General features: G+C 35.2%; 2 protein-coding genes across 2 annotated transcripts; one reads left to right on the forward strand and one right to left on the reverse strand.

Annotated features, from left to right (window-relative positions):
* Window positions 1–6,750: 6,750 nt before the first annotated feature.
* On the forward strand, window positions 6,751–10,536 carry LOC126695206 (scarecrow-like transcription factor PAT1). Its single transcript, XM_050391872.1, has 2 exons — window positions 6,751–6,855; window positions 8,486–10,536. The coding sequence occupies exon 2, from the start codon at window positions 8,703–8,705 to the stop codon at window positions 10,371–10,373; it is 1,671 nt and encodes a 556-aa protein (XP_050247829.1). The 5' UTR covers window positions 6,751–6,855; window positions 8,486–8,702; the 3' UTR covers window positions 10,374–10,536.
* A 580-nt stretch (window positions 10,537–11,116) lies between these two features.
* On the reverse strand, window positions 11,117–15,840 carry LOC126695207 (WRKY transcription factor 1-like). Its single transcript, XM_050391873.1, has 5 exons — window positions 15,505–15,840; window positions 12,964–13,658; window positions 12,711–12,879; window positions 12,460–12,615; window positions 11,117–11,653 (listed from the first exon to the last, which is right to left on the reverse strand). The coding sequence occupies exons 2-5, from the start codon at window positions 13,559–13,561 to the stop codon at window positions 11,311–11,313; spliced, it is 1,266 nt and encodes a 421-aa protein (XP_050247830.1). The 5' UTR covers window positions 13,562–13,658; window positions 15,505–15,840; the 3' UTR covers window positions 11,117–11,310.
* Window positions 15,841–16,060: the final 220 nt, after the last annotated feature.

The following is a 16,060-nucleotide window of genomic DNA, read 5'->3' on the forward strand; positions in this document are numbered from 1 at the left end:
TAAACAAATATAAACATTTTTTTTCACGAATCAAACCCAAACTGTTAATAAGCCATTTGATTAATGTACAGCCCTAATGTTAATACGTGAATTCCACAGTTCAATTGCAAAATTGGCTATTATTATTTACCCCAAAAAAAAAAATTTTGATAGCTATTAGATTAGTTCATAACAATGTAACAGTAATAGACCCACATGATTCTCAATTTTGTGTGTGTACAAGGGAGATAAATTAATTAAATTCCAATATTTGATAAATTAATCAAAATTAGCATTTTTCTCCATTCAAATGGCATGAAAGCAAATTTTTAGTTATTAATTTTCCCGTATAGGGATTTGGGAGTCCCAGCCCAGTGGAGTTCATCCTCTGCATGTGGGCCAAACGGAGCTAAAGGTAGTCCTAGTAGTTGGCACTCGCATGCAAACACATGATAAAAGGTTATTGTATACAAATCACTAATGTGTCATCATGTAGATGTAGTAGTTAGCCACACTTAAAACCATATTATTTTTTAATAACTATATACTGACCTTCTTTTCAAATATAGATGCCCAGGCATCCATACAAATCCTAGTTGAAATATTTTAATGACTCTCTCTCTCTCTCTCTCATTTGCAAGCAAACTTTTATCTGATTGAAAAATTTGGTAGCCCATGGGTCTTATTTATTTCTATATGATTAATGATCTTTTTCATACACCTCTCTCGTAAGTCACAAGCTAATCTCATTTATTGCTCCCATCCTATACCGGTGAGTGATGTGAATAAAACCAACCAGTTAATAGTGTACTACAATTATGAATTATGGCAGAGGTTTTTAGGGCCAAAAAACAATACAAAAATAAAACATTTATGGTAGAACTAGTTGCTAGCTATGGATGGCGTTGCTTTTGGCCATGTATTGATCATGTTCAATTATAATACTAGTCACATATCCATGCGATGTGTGAAAATATTAAACTATTATTCCATTATTATTTTATTTTTTTTGAGATAAAACATAGAAATACTATTTTTTTTTTTTTAAGTAATCTGTATTATTCAAACTTTTGTATAGTGTGTTATGGTTTTTTTTCAACAACTAAAATTTTTAAGTTCCAAAATTAATTATTTGAATTTCTCATTCTCTTAAAAAACTTATCATGATAACCAAACCTCATCACAAATTTACAATGAATATTACTTAAATAATTTATAGAAACATTCAAATACATAATCATCTCACTTCTAAAATATCTAAAAATTAACTCCAACCAAAACTATAAGAGGGATAGAGAGTATATGTGATAAATAACTCAAAAAACACACCACTAAAGTGTATCACCCAAAAGTAGAGACAAAAAAAAAAAAAAAAAAAAAAAAAAAATCATCAATCTAAAATAGAGTTGCAAAAAAGAATTTATATGAGAGAGAGAGAGAGAGAATAATCACCTTTTTTGGAAGAGCATGTGAGACAAATAAAAAAATTATATAAAAGAAAATGAGTAGATAAATATTCAAAAGAAAATATATAGTTGTAAACACCAAATTATCTAAGTCATGCTATGTAATAGAATAACATTAAATCATTCTGTAATTTTATAGGATAACACATAACAAACAAAGAAAATAAAATTAAAAAGATAAAAAATTAAAATATAACCCATTCATATCAACCTAAAATAGAGTTAAACATAGAAATCCATCAATCTAAAGAATTAAACATCCACCAAAAGCAAAATATATATATATATATATATATAGAGAGAGAGAGAGAGAGAGAGAGAGAGAGAGTATTCACCTTTTTGTGTGAGCAAAATATGAATTGAATGGAAGAGAAAATAACAAATTTTTATAGTAAAAAAAAAGGGAGAAGAAGAGTCAAAATAAAAAGAAGATGAAGGGATGGAGAAATTGTAAGGTTAAGGTATAGACTATAGAGTAGTGGGGAGATAAAAATGTAAAAGTTAGTAAATGTTGGAGAATGTGTAATTGTAAAGTGGCAAATTAATAAGGAGAAAAATAACTAAAAAGGAGAGAGAAAATATTGAAAATAGGTTAATGATGTGGCGTTAATGTGGCTCAACAGGAGCGCAACAATATTAAACGTTACGTTTTAGCTTTTAGATATATATATTAGGGATGACAATGGGGCGGGGCCGAAGGATGGGATCTTCGTCCCCGCCCTGCATGGTTTTGTCTTGCCCCATTCCTGCCCCGTCCCGCATGATAGGAAAAACTTTCTCACCCCATCCCCTCCCTTTGGGGCCCCGCGAAACCCCGCCCTACCCCGTAAAACTTTACTTTTTGTTAATTTGCCTTACAACTAGTACAATTTTTTTAATGAAACTTATTTCATTAATAAAAATATATTTGAAATTACAACTAAATTTATCCCATCAAATCAAATCATTTTTTAGAAAAAAAATTGAATAATATATCTAAGTGTTTAACAAGAAAATCATAAAAAATAAAATAAAAAATAAAAAAATCTCATAGTATCACATAACAAAATAAAGGCAAAAAACCACATTGGGTATAATAAAATAAACTAATATTGATATGTTTGTTTAAATAGTAGGGTTTTAGGGTATGAAAAATTTACAATTATAACTCTTAGCAACGCGAGACAGGGCGGGGACGGGGAGGGGTGGGGCTAAAAAGTTTAAACCGCCCCACCCCGCCCTGTGGTGCAGGGTTAAAATTTGCCCCATCCCTACCCAACCACCTTTGCGGGGTGGGGAAAACTCACATGAGGTGAAGCGGGGAGGGGCGGGTTAAACGAGGCGGGGAAAAATTGCCATCCCTAATATATATATATATATATATATATATAGATAAGTAAAATCATTAGATCAATTAATAATAATAATAATAATAATAATAGAAGCTTGCCTTTTTATTCCTCCCCACAAATAATGATAATCCTAAATACTTCTCATATTGCCTTATTTTTGGAAAAAACTCAAGGAGAAAAGCTAGTGTCTCAGGCTAGAAGGGAAATATTAATCAAGGCAGTGGTCCAAGTTATCTCAGCATACACAATGAGTTGCTTCAAACTCCTAGAGAGCTTATGTATAGAGATTAAAAGTCTAATTAGGAAGTTTTGGTAAGGACAAAAGGGTAATCGAAGAAAAGTTTAGTGGGTTAAATGGGAAACTCTATGTCAAGCTAAATCTGAAGGAGGAATGGGGTTCAAGGACTTAGCTCTCTTTAATGATGCTTTGTTAGCAAAGAATGCATGGGGACTACTGCATCATAAGGAATCACTATTTTACCGAGTCTTTAAATCCAAAATTTTTCCTAATTGTTCTATCATGGAAGCCACTGATTCTAGTACTGACTCTTATGCATGGCATAGTATATTAAAAGGTTGTGATGTCCTTTTAAATGGTGCTAGGTAGAGAGTGGGCAATGGAGAGTCAGTTGGGGTTTCGCTTGATTCATGGTTACCATCTTGTAAGCATCCAAGAGTTTTGTCCCCAATGGTTGATGGTTTTGAGGAAGCAAGGGTGGCAGATCTTATTGATTCGGTTACTAGACAGCGGGATTCAATTCTACTGCAAGGTTTGTTTAATCCTCATAAAGTTGATTTGAAAAGAAGCATCCCATTGTGTAGATCTTACTCTGACGACAAGCTAATATTGCCTTATACTTCTTCGGGTTAATAAACAATGCAGTCGGGTAGTTTTCTTGCAAATGAGAACACAAATAACTCAATCATTGTAAGTCCGAACCTTAATGGTGGAGTTTGGAAGCTGGTCCAGTCCTTATCAGTTCCAAACAAAGTCAAAAATTTCCTCTGGAGGTCAAGCGGAGATGTAATACCAGTGAAGGTGAATTTAAAAAAGCAAAAAATCCTTTTATCTGATACCTGTGATCACTGCAACAGGGCCTTAGAAAGTGTGCTGCATGCTCTGTGGGATTGTCCAGAAATCTCATAGGTATAGAGCTCTACCTTGGAGTTCAGGTTTCATCTCTCTCATGGCTTTTTCACCATCTCAGAATGATAGGTCAAGAATGTATTGACCCATTTGGTAAATTAATCAATTAATTAGCTAAGTGAAATTAATTAGATTCAATTACATGTAATAAGTGTGGTAGCACAAACAAATCACCAACTAAGTTACAATATAGTGGAAAATAAATTTGACACAGGTGATTTGTTTACGAATGGGGAAAACTACTAAGACAAAATCCCACCGAGTGAATTTAAGGTCACCACTTTCGAAAATCTACTATTATCAAAACAAGCGGTTATAAGTAAAATGAATCTCAGTACCTAATACCAATCTATAGTTGAATCCTTACCCCAATACCCAATTAGACTTGTAATGTAGTGGCAATTTCTCCTTTCAATGCATGGCTCCCAGTACGTGACTAACCAATGATGTACAGATCCCAGTACTTGACTAACTCCACAACAACCCTTTGATTGTTGTAGTTGATTTGCAGCAGCTTCACATAGAAACACCAATAAGATCTTCAATGTTGTTGCAAGAGACTTTGCTTGGTTACAGAACCCAAAGGCGTACAAGAAACACAACAAGAATTCTTTCTTCTGTAGGAGGAGGCTATGGTTTCGGAAAAGAAAAACCTTATGAAGCTCTCTAGGGTTAGGTTTTTCTTTTTCCACCTCCTTTAAATAGGAGCTTAATGGGCTCTCCTATTCCAAATAAGTTTACACAAACCTTGGGCTTTCCTAGTCTAATGAGGATTATACAAACCCACAAACCTTGAGTTTTCCTAGTCCTATAAGGATTATACAAACCCATAAATAAATAGCCTTTAAGAATAAAAATGTTGTTGGCTATAGTTTGAATCTTGTAAGCTCGATAGATCAAGACATGTGTCGAGCTTTAATAAATCTCGACAGATAGAGCTTTAATGAATTTCGACAGATCGAGCTTTTGTCGAGGAGGTATTGAGACCTGCAGATTGCACTTTTCTTGAGCAGTTCTTGAGTAATCTTCATGTCTTCAATTTAACCACTTGTAATGATCATCTTGAACCTTCTTAAATTTACCAAAATACAAGTAAAGTGCGTTTTGTCAAATGATGTGCCAATTACATAAAAATATATCTTTAACATAGAACTCATTTTAGATGCCAAGAAAGAAGGAAAAAACCTAGAAAAAATGGTGATGTTGTTATGGACTATCTGGTTTCCCAGAAATCAGATAAGAATGAAGAATGCAGATTACCCAAATACAAGTAAAATGTGTTTTATCAAATGATGTGCCAATTACATAAAAATATGTCCTTAACACAGAACTCATTTTAGATGCCAAGAAAGAAGGAAAAAACCTAAAAAAAATGGTGATGTTGTTATGGACTATCTGGTTTCGCAGAAATCAGATAAGAGTGAAGAATGCAGATTACCCAATTTCATTGCCTCGAATGCACAACAAACACTCCAAATTTCAGCACAGCAAACAGCATAGCCTCATCACTAATTTCCACTCACGTTCCCATACAAAGTAGATGGTCTCCCCCTCCCTCAAACTCTTGGAAGGTAAACTTTGATGGAGATTCAAGGATATCAGCAAAGCAGGACTGGGTGTGGTGATACGGGACAGCCAAGGTTAGGCCATTGCTTCTCTGTAGGAACAGATTCCTCTCCTCTTTTCTTCAGACGTGGTTGAAGCCTTAGCAGCAACAAAGGCTATTTCTTTTGCTCTGGAAATAGAATGTTCCTCCTTTATACTTGAAGGTGATTCAAAACTTGTGATAAAGACCCTTAGCAGTGAAGAGATTTCCCTTTCGGCTTTTGGTCATATTCTTGAGTCAGTCAAAGTCATGACAGAAGCCAACTGTATTTCTTTTTCTCATGTACGTCAACTTGGTAATTCTGTTGCTCATAATCTAGCTAAACATGCTAGACATGTTAGTGGTTACACGATGTGGATGGAGGATGTTCCTTTGCATCTTTATTCTGTATTGTTAGCCTATACTGGTTGATTTTCTAAAAAAAATTCCCAAGTTTCATTCTATAATAATAATAATAATAAATTAATAATTATTTCGTTTATTCGAGAACATACAATAAATTTATAACTATACAAAAACCCCATATCTTAATGATATAAAACATACTATTTCACAAGTTTCTATGAACTATATAATTTTATGAAAGATCAACTCATTTTTTAATACCTATACACATTTTTGTCATGATATTCTTGCTTCTTTCTCAGAAAAAAAAAAGAAAAAAAATTATCATTTAACAAAACTCAATGAACTGTAAATATAGCACTTATGTAATTTGTATTATTTATATGATTAAGAGGTAAGTGTGTCCTTTTCAACAAAAAAGAAAAAAAAAAAAAAAACAGAGGTAAGTGTGTGTTTGATATAATTTATTTTAGTGAGATAGAAATAAGTTGAGTTTAAGGTATATATACTTATAAATATATAAAATATTTTTTTTCTTTAAAAAAAAAAAATATATATATATATATATATATATCCAAAAAAATAAACTGAATTAATTAAATCATAATAGATGCCATCATGATCTTATTTTTATTGACTTATATTTTAAAAGAAATAAATTAAAAAAAAAAAAAACATAATTATACTTTAAAAAGGAGCGTAAAATGCTAAAGTGCACAATAATTTCTATAAAAAAATGATGACAATAATTGAATTAAGATTTTAAGCTAAAACAAATAAGTCCTTAAAAGATCAACACGTACAAGTGGCAGATTAGTATTTTCTAATTAATTACAGGTCTTTTGCTAATTGACTTATTTTAATAGAGAGTCCATAGACAGATGGTTTTGGCCTGAGGAGACCATTCTCTCTATCTGACTCAGAGACTTTGGTCTGTGGTGGAAGGTGGAATTCCAACCTTGAAATTTCCTCTGAAGCAAGGTGGGTTTTTGTCAGCAAACTCATATTGATATGATTTTGAAACTGAGACTGAAACTGAAACTATTCAACCCTTATTATTAATAATTCACTTGCTCTTATTTCTTTTCCTTCAGTTCTTCTCTGCTTTGTCTCTGATTTTACTACTACTGGGTATGTAAAAATCACTTCTTTGAGGCAAAATATTGAGGCCCAACTCTTTTTCTCAAACATGTTTCAGTATTTCTCAAAATGGTTTGGTGTTGGATCTTTAAAAGCTATCATGCATTTTTTTTTTCTCTTTTGGTGTTTGCTCTGTTTTTATTATTATCTATATTTGTTTCATGATTTCAAAGATTGAAGCTTGAACCTTTTTTTTCCTCTCTAAATGGCTCTTACTTGGAATGCCAGTGTGGTAGTGTGTGTGTGAGAGAGATTTGATGACCAATTATGGTAATGAGATAATTGGAACTGAACTTATTTTTTGATTGTATGGTTTTCCTTTTGTGAAGTAGGATTCGCATGTTTATGAGGGATGTCATTGGCTTGAGGCATACAAGTTTTTCATTTGTCTTTTTCTTTTTTGTTTCATTGATTTTAAACCAATTCCAATGTTGTGGTGCTGTGGCTAGGGATGAATACCTTGTTTTATGTCAGAGGAGGATTGCTGATGACTTTGTGGGTGAAATGTGGTTCATGGTTTATTTCCTCTTGTGGGTGTTAATCTATATGTTGAATTGTATACTGAACTTCAGATCCTTTTTTACATCGTATGATCTTTCAAATTGCCATTTCTTTCTTAAGGATTGTACGCATTTAGTTGGACAGTTCCTTATAATTTATTTGCTTGCTAAGATCGTGATCAAATTGGATGAATTTTATGAGCTGAAGGAAGATTTGGTAACTTTTAATGCAGAGAGGGAATGGAGGATGCATTCTGTGGTAATAGCGCCGAGGGGGGGGGGGGGGGGGGTGTTGGGGGGTGGGGTTTAAAGAGAATATAAGACTGTCTAACCTTAATTGTTTTTCATTGTGAGTTAGTTCTAGAGAATGACATCTTATCTAGTTCTTCAACTTTGTATCTACTTATCTTGGAATTGAATAAATCTGTGAAGTGGTTACTCCTTGATTTTTGGTATCAGGGTTAAGATAACCTTGAAGGGAGAAAGGAAGGTAAATCACTGACTAATTGGTGTGACACTATATGAATGTGAACGATTGTGATATTTGTGTTATAAAATTAAAGAGCACGAAATATTGACTTGCATTTGGAATTCTATGTTTTACAAAATTTGACCACTTAATTATTCGAGTCTATCTAACTGAGATTAATAAAATGCAGAGATTACAGTTTCTGTAGTTTGTCTACAATTGATATGATTGAAGAAATTTAAGGAAGAAGGAGAAATATTTTAGGGGAATAATTGTTATTTATATGCCCTAGAAGTACTGGATATTTGTGGATTATTGAGATGAACAATATAACAGCCACTTCCTCTCTGAAGTAAATTAGGATATACTCACTTACAAATGCTGCCACAGGATTCCATCCATGTGTGTGTGTGTGTGTTTTTGGTCATTCTCTGAAAGTTACCATATGATCTTGTTACTTATTTATGCAAATTACTCAAATCTGTATGTATCTTGTCAACAGAGAAGAACTCATTCAAAAATTTAGACAAGTGCTGCATTATGAAAGAAAATTCAAGGCTTTCTATGTTGCTGCCATGAGCACCAAATAACAGTGAAGAAGAGGCCAACTTATGGCCAGTTGATTTCAGTTGAGTTCCAAAACAGCCCTACCCTGAAAAGACTCCCTGTACAGACTCTGTTGAGGGACCTGGCAGACTCTGTGAGCAAGTTATTCTTCAATGCAAGCATCACAACGGCTCAGAATTTCAGGCATGTCCAACGGATTGTACTATCAACCAATTCGAGAAGTTGAGGCCAACTGCTTGCCTCAATTTCAAACATTTGACTGTCAGCCATACTACAATGATAGCAGCCAAGCATCCAACAACTACCTGGCTCAGAATTTCTATGAGCGGTATTGCACTTTGGAGTCATCCTCGGCAAATGGTAGCTATGCTGTTCATAATTCCCCATCAACTGTCAGTTTCTCGCCCAATGGTAGCCCGATGTCTCAGCAAGATTCTCATTCATACACTGCCGACCCACACTATTCCCCTGATAATACCTATGGCTCTCCAATAAGTGGGTCCTGCATAACTGATGAAGTACATGATTTCAAGCACAAACTGAAAGAACTGGAAAATGTAATGCTGGGTCCTGATTGCAATGTAATGCTGGGTCCTGATTGCAATTTTCTTGATAGCTATGATAATTCCTTCCAGAATGGTATAAACAATACTTCACTGGAAATGGACAGCTGTAGACAAGTAATGGAAGCAATTTCTAATAGGAACTTAAAGCAGATCCTTATCTTCTGTGCAAAAGCAGTATCAGATAATGATCTGTTAATGGCACATTGGTTGATGGATGAATTACGTCAAATGGTGTCAGTTGCTGGTGAACCAATTCAAAGGTTGGGAGCATACATGTTGGAAGGGCTTGTTGCGCGGTTGGCCTCTTCAGGGAGTACGATTTGCAAGGCATTGAAATGTAAAGAACCAGAAAGCAAGGATCTCCTCTCTTATATGCACATTCTTTATGAGGTTTGCCCTTACTTCAAATTTGGGTATATGTCTGCCAATGGAGCTATTGCAGAAGCCATGAAGGATGAAAAGAGAGTTCACATAATTGATTTCCAAATTGCTCAGGGGAGTCAATGGCTTACTTTAATCCAGGCTTTTGCATCTAGGCCTGGTGGGCCACCCCACATCCGCATAACAGGTATTGATGATTCCATGTCAGCTTATGCTCGTGGAGGAGGTCTAAATATTGTGGGAAAGAGGCTATCTAAGCTTGCGGAGTCTTTTAAGGTGCCATTTGAGTTCCATGCTGTGGCTGTGTCTGGTTGTGAGGTTCAGCTAGAAAATCTTGGAGTTCGACCAGGGGAAGCTCTGGCTGTGAACTTCGCTTTTATGCTCCATCACATGCCAGATGAAAGTGTCAGCACCCAGAATCATCGGGACAGGCTGCTGAGGCTGGTCAAGAGCCTGTCTCCAAAGGTGGTTACCCTTGTTGAGCAAGAATCTAACACGAATACTGCTGCATTCTATCCGCGGTTCCTTGAAACGCTGAGCTACTACACTGCTATGTTTGAGTCGATTGATGTGACCCTTCCAAGGGAGCACAAGGAGCGAATCAATGTTGAGCAGCACTGCTTGGCAAGGGAGGTGGTTAACATATTAGCATGTGAGGGGCCTGAGAGGGTGGAACGCCATGAGCTTCTTGGTAAGTGGAGGTCACGGTTCAAAATGGCGGGATTTACTCCTTACCCTTTAAGCTCCTTGGTGAATGCTACCATTAAAACACTGCTGGAGAACTACTGTAACAAATATAGGCTTCAAGAACGAGACGGAGCTCTGTATCTTGGCTGGATGGACAGAGACTTGGTTGCTTCTTGTGCGTGGAAGTGAACCTACAGAGCACAATTGAGACATTTTTTAGGAATCAGCATCGAAAGCTGCGGTAGAACTAGTGCTTTTGTTGTGTTTTTACCTTATCGACAGCTCTAAAGAAGGTGCTGTCAACGTGTGTACTCTTTTATAAATCCAAAATGGCCATTTTCATTTAGACCAATTTAATGCCCTGAATGTTATTGTTTGCTGGCTCAGAGAGAATGGCATTCTGGTGCAATTGCAGAATTTAATCATCGATGTGCTTTGACATAAATTTATGTCTTTTTCAAGAAAATAAAATATTGATTTTGGAAGAAGCCACATGATTAAGATTTAAGGTACTTGAGCATGAGCAAGAGGCGGGCTTCAATAAGTCAGCCCCTCAACGTGCTTGAAACGGCTTTACTTGTGCTGATTAAATTGAGCCATGACTGAATGTTTCCCTCAAACTAGCATGGGGAAATACGCGTTAGTCAAAGTCACCGCATCATAAGCAAACCAATCCTGAGCATGTTTTTGGTAGACCGTACGTAGTTGTGGAAACAATCAAATCACTGGCCGCACTTAGTTATGGAATAATTCACAGGCATTGCTTATGGCTTGTGCTTATAATCCTTCAAAGGCATTATGTATAGTTTTTGTCAGATCAGTGATATATTGGAACTATCTTCCCTGTCAAGATACATAGCAACACACAATAAAAGCAGGAGAAGAAAAAACAGAAAAATAAAAAATATGCATCAATGTTATTAACAAGAAAATACTAAAACATCTATCATATATATTATAAATTCAGAAAAATTCTGTGTTGTACTGTTGTTATTTGACACATATTTTAAAACACCTGTTGGTGCTCTTCTAGCATTCCTATAAGCTACATGTCCATCCCAATCCATGTGAATAAACATCGTCCATACAGGCTTTGACTTGCCGCAACCAGAAACAGCATCATGAATCAGCTTTGGACAGGTTCTGGATTTGGCGTTTGTCGCTCGTTTATATTTGTCTCAATCCCTGGCTTGCCATTCATTTCTGATTTAGTTCTACTACGCTTGTCCTTCAGTTCCTCATCTTCAGTGCAAACAGCATCTACTTCCTCTGATTTAGTGCCTGCCTCACCGTTATGGGCTGTTGTGTGAACATGTGATCCAGCTGTATTATGGGTAACAATCCTTGCAGCAGGCATGTCGTGGTCATGTTGTCCCTCATATGTAGTTATAACCACTTTTGGATCATGAGATGCCCTCTCTACGTGTTTTTTAACCGGGCATCCAGAATTTGAGCATCTGTAGTAACTCCTGCATAAACCGATTGCAAAACTAGAGTCAGTATAAAACTTGATTGCAAAGTATTATCACTAATTTACCTATATTTTCACATTTGATTTATCACTAATCTACCCTTATATTCAAATGAAAGGGAAACTTTCTATGACTAATAGCATTGGAACTAACGGTGCTAATTTTGAAGCCATCCAGGAATGACATAATCTTTGGGAACAAAAAAGTTAAACAAAAAAAGCACTTTCCAGTAAGTCAAAGAGGATTACAAACCCAAAATACCAAAGAAGCTCTAATAGCAAACAACTATAAAGAAGCCATTAGGTTCACAGCCCTCTCTGAAAGACACGCCAAAGAAGACAACCAATCAAAACCACAAGCAAGATATTAAATTGGAGAGAGCTTGCAGATACTATAGTGGCCTGAATTTGTGGCTGCCCCATTCTAAAAGAGACTAGCATTCTAAAATGTCCATAATCTTATCCTTCTAATCTTTCAACCAAGGCATGATAAATTACTCCTTAAGAAATGAAAATTACAATAGAGGAAATTAATGGGGTGTTATATCAATCCAACAAAAAAGGATCACCAACTATATCTCTGCTCCTGCCTAGATATTTGCACGATATACATTAGTTGTGACGATATCAAGTAGCTGTAACAATCACAGTGACAAGAGTTTTAAATTTCCGATAATCCAAAACCCATGAGCAGAAAGGCAAACCACACTGACAAGATCTTCAATTTCCAGTAATCCAAAATCTACGAGCAGGAATTATATAAAGAGTCTGAAACTGTATATAAACATTGAAATTGTTAAATACCTCGGGTTTGGATTGCCTTTCACCATTTTCTGCCCATATTTGCGCCAGCGGTAGCCATCATTTACAATATCAACCTCACTCAAAGTCTGAACAACAGAACGTGGTTCACCACTAGGCTTCTCCGCTGAAACGGCAACATTACACTCTTCCTTTTTCCTGTTTAATAATTTCAATTTTTGGCAGTTCAAAAGAGTTAGTTCAAATATCTACTAGTAGACAAGAAATTTGAAGTACCTAGTTCATTAACATACCGTCTTTTTGAGTCTAGATCATCATCAACAACCTCATTCCTTATCCTACTTGTTTGTGAAAGTGCCCCTTTCATGTCATCACTTACTGCAACTATTGAACACCGAGATGGAGAGGCATCTACTGGCTTCATTTGATGAGGTGTTTGGCCATACTCAACCAATGATTTGTCTTCAAAATACGAGGTCACAAAATAAATCAAGCACTTTTTCATTAATGGAACAAAACTAGATATTGAAGATATGTCTTTCTCACCTGTCGCACCAATTGAAGAAGGCTCATTTGGTTTTTCATCTACAACGGACAAGGCTAAACCAACAGATCCAGGGACAATAAGTTCAGGTTTGGGATGAACATGCTGACCAAAGTAGGTAGCATCAATAATCTGCCCCCCATGTGTCCGTTCCAGTTGCTTTTTCACCAGACACCTTGAATGTGTACATTTGTAATAACTCCGTATAAATTCATTTCCTTTAACAAGTTTCTGTCCATATTTCCGCCAATTATATCCATCTTCTGTCACCACTTTCTCACGAATTACAGATGGTGTGCTTCCTTCCTGACCCGATTGTGATGTAAGGTTACTAGGATCACGGGCCTGTGATCCTTTCTCAGAAATTATAGAGGAAGGACTTTGCTCTTGATCTGATTGACTTGTCTGAACTGCAGCATGAGGTGCCTGTGAAGCTTTCTCAGGTATTGACGAGGGAGTGCCTGCTTCTTGATCTGATTGTTTTGCTTGAAGTCCATCATCAGGTATCTGATCCAATGCAATTCCACCATCAGAGCTCTGTCTATGCTGCATTTTATCTGAAGCACCTTCATCTGGTGCACATTCCCCCGAAGAAATCATGTGAATCTGATAATTGGTAGTGGAAACAGAAGAGTTCAATTTAACTCAGGATGTCCTTACTGTGATTGAAATCCCACATGCTACCAGTTGTTCAGACCTGAAAAGATTCCATAAAAAAGAAACTTACATAAACAAGAACATATTAATAACTTGCAATGAGGCCCAATTGGAAATTATACTAACCACACAAATAATGGAAGATGGCTTGTACTCATAACTCATGTCATCCTTTTAGAATTTCATTCTTAAGACAGTAAAATCTTCCAATTATACCATTCCGATTCATATGATTTATCTTTGTAAAGGACTAAGTAATTTGAGAATAAACCACACAAGATTTTAAATACCATACGAGTAACTATGATCAATAATAAGTTTCATATAGTAGGAATGCAATAACATTGAACAAATCATATTCTTCAAATTTACCATGTCAAACAGCAAACAACCAACAAAAAAGCCTTAGTCCCAGAACTTTCAACTTCAAGTTACTTATGGATCCTCAACAGACTAATTGAATTCAGCCACATCACATGTATTCTTCTCCACTAATTCATCCTATCAATAATCGTATTATTTTATTTGTCACCTCCGTAATTAACATGTCTTTTTAAACTTTTTCTACCTAGATTAGATTGTTTTAAGTCTTCCACTACCAAGGATCCATCATCATCCATTTATAATAAAATAACTAAAATTTATAGAGACCATTGTCCAAACGCAACCCTCCTCCTTTACTGTTTGCAACGTTTACGCACTGACAAAGGCAAAGGCAAAGGCAAAGTAACGAAAATTGTACAATTATTCACCAGTCTCTTGCCCACACATACATAAAACAACTACTAAAAACCATAATTCCCACATATGTTAACCAATTTAGTAACAATTACTTGAACAACAAGGATTCAGAATCTTCTATATATGGATTGGGTCCAAGTTATACCTTGTGTAACTTTAAGTAATATTATACCACTCAATATTTTTTAATTGGATACGAATGTTGACAAATCCACCGTTAGATTACATTATCTTCGTATATTCTTCATGCTTGCAAAATTTTGAGGTGATAAAAAATTAATAGTCATGTCATTAATCAATTGTTAAAATTCAAATTTTTGTAGTTTCAAATAATACATAAAAAATAAGTTTATAAATAAAATGGTAGATAACATTCGATTGATATGAAAATTGGCATGCATGTTAAGAACATATAGAACATGTAATTCAACGGTTGGATTTTCAAAATATTAATTTAATAACAAATTATTGGTTAGTGTAATATTGCTTAGAATTACACAAGGTGTAACTTGTATCCAAGCCTATCAATAGATATATATATATATATATCAAATAATAACTAACAATTACCTAGAACTGAAAATAAACTAACCCTGCGTTTAGCAACTGAGAAAACAAAGGGTAAAAAAAAAAAAAAAATGGTAATTCACCGCTGCTTAGACAAAAGTCCTAATAGCCTCGGTCAATTCTATCATTTTTCTCAGCAGCCAAACAAGAGTTGGTACAATTAATAAACGCAGAACGAACGAACGAACAAACAAACCTACCCCCCGTTTGGCTGCTGAGAATTTTCTCTGCAGCCAAACAAAGTTCATACAACAAACAAGATAACCCAGAGTTTGGCTGGTGAGAAACCGAAACGAAAGTTAAAATTTAAAGACAAAGAAAGATAATTGAAACGGTGTTTAGATAAATTTTAGTCCAACTAGTGAACTCTAAAAGTCAAATCAGGTGCTTGAAGTCGAAATTCAATTATCTTTCTGAGCCTGAGCAGCCAAACAAATTAAAGAGCTCCCTCCAATTCCGATTACAAGAGGGGTGAGTGTATTAATTTTAGAAATGAAGAATTAAAGACGTAGTAGTAATTACTAAAAATCAACTAACTTTGCAATCAAACTTTATTTTCTATACTACTATTACGGTACCTTCGTCTCCTCGTCCTCGGAGTTCTAAACCAACTGCTGCAATTCCTGATCAGCTGCTCCAATTCCACGTGCAACCGTTTCTTCTCTTTGACTATTGTTTTTTTGTTTTTCGTTTTAATTTAATCACTGCCGTCGATCATCAAGTCTCTCGGGATTCCAACCGTCGATTGTGTGGGGTCCAGTTCCAGATTGAGATGGAGAGAGAAGAGGTTTCCAAGTCGAATCCCAAAAATATCGAGTTTGGATTGGGATTGGGATTGGGAGGAGGAGACGATGAGCGAGCGAGCGGAGTAGGAATTATTATTGTCTGTGCTCTCTTTTTACGTCTTTGCGCTTCGATGGAGATGTTAATAATTAAATACACTACTTAAAACATATTTTTGGTCCTTCAATGTTTCTGAATTTTCATTTTTAACATTTAAAAAAAAAAAATGTTTAATCTTGTTTTTATATTGGCCTGTCGTTATTTCCATTAATTTAAGTGTCTTCATATTTGACTATTTCCTAAAATACTAATTTTAAAATATTGTAATTTTATTATTGTAAGCAACAAATC

The sequence above is a fragment of the Quercus robur genome, chromosome 8 (genome assembly GCF_932294415.1).
Source record: "Quercus robur chromosome 8, dhQueRobu3.1, whole genome shotgun sequence".
Taxonomy (NCBI): domain Eukaryota; kingdom Viridiplantae; phylum Streptophyta; class Magnoliopsida; order Fagales; family Fagaceae; genus Quercus; species Quercus robur.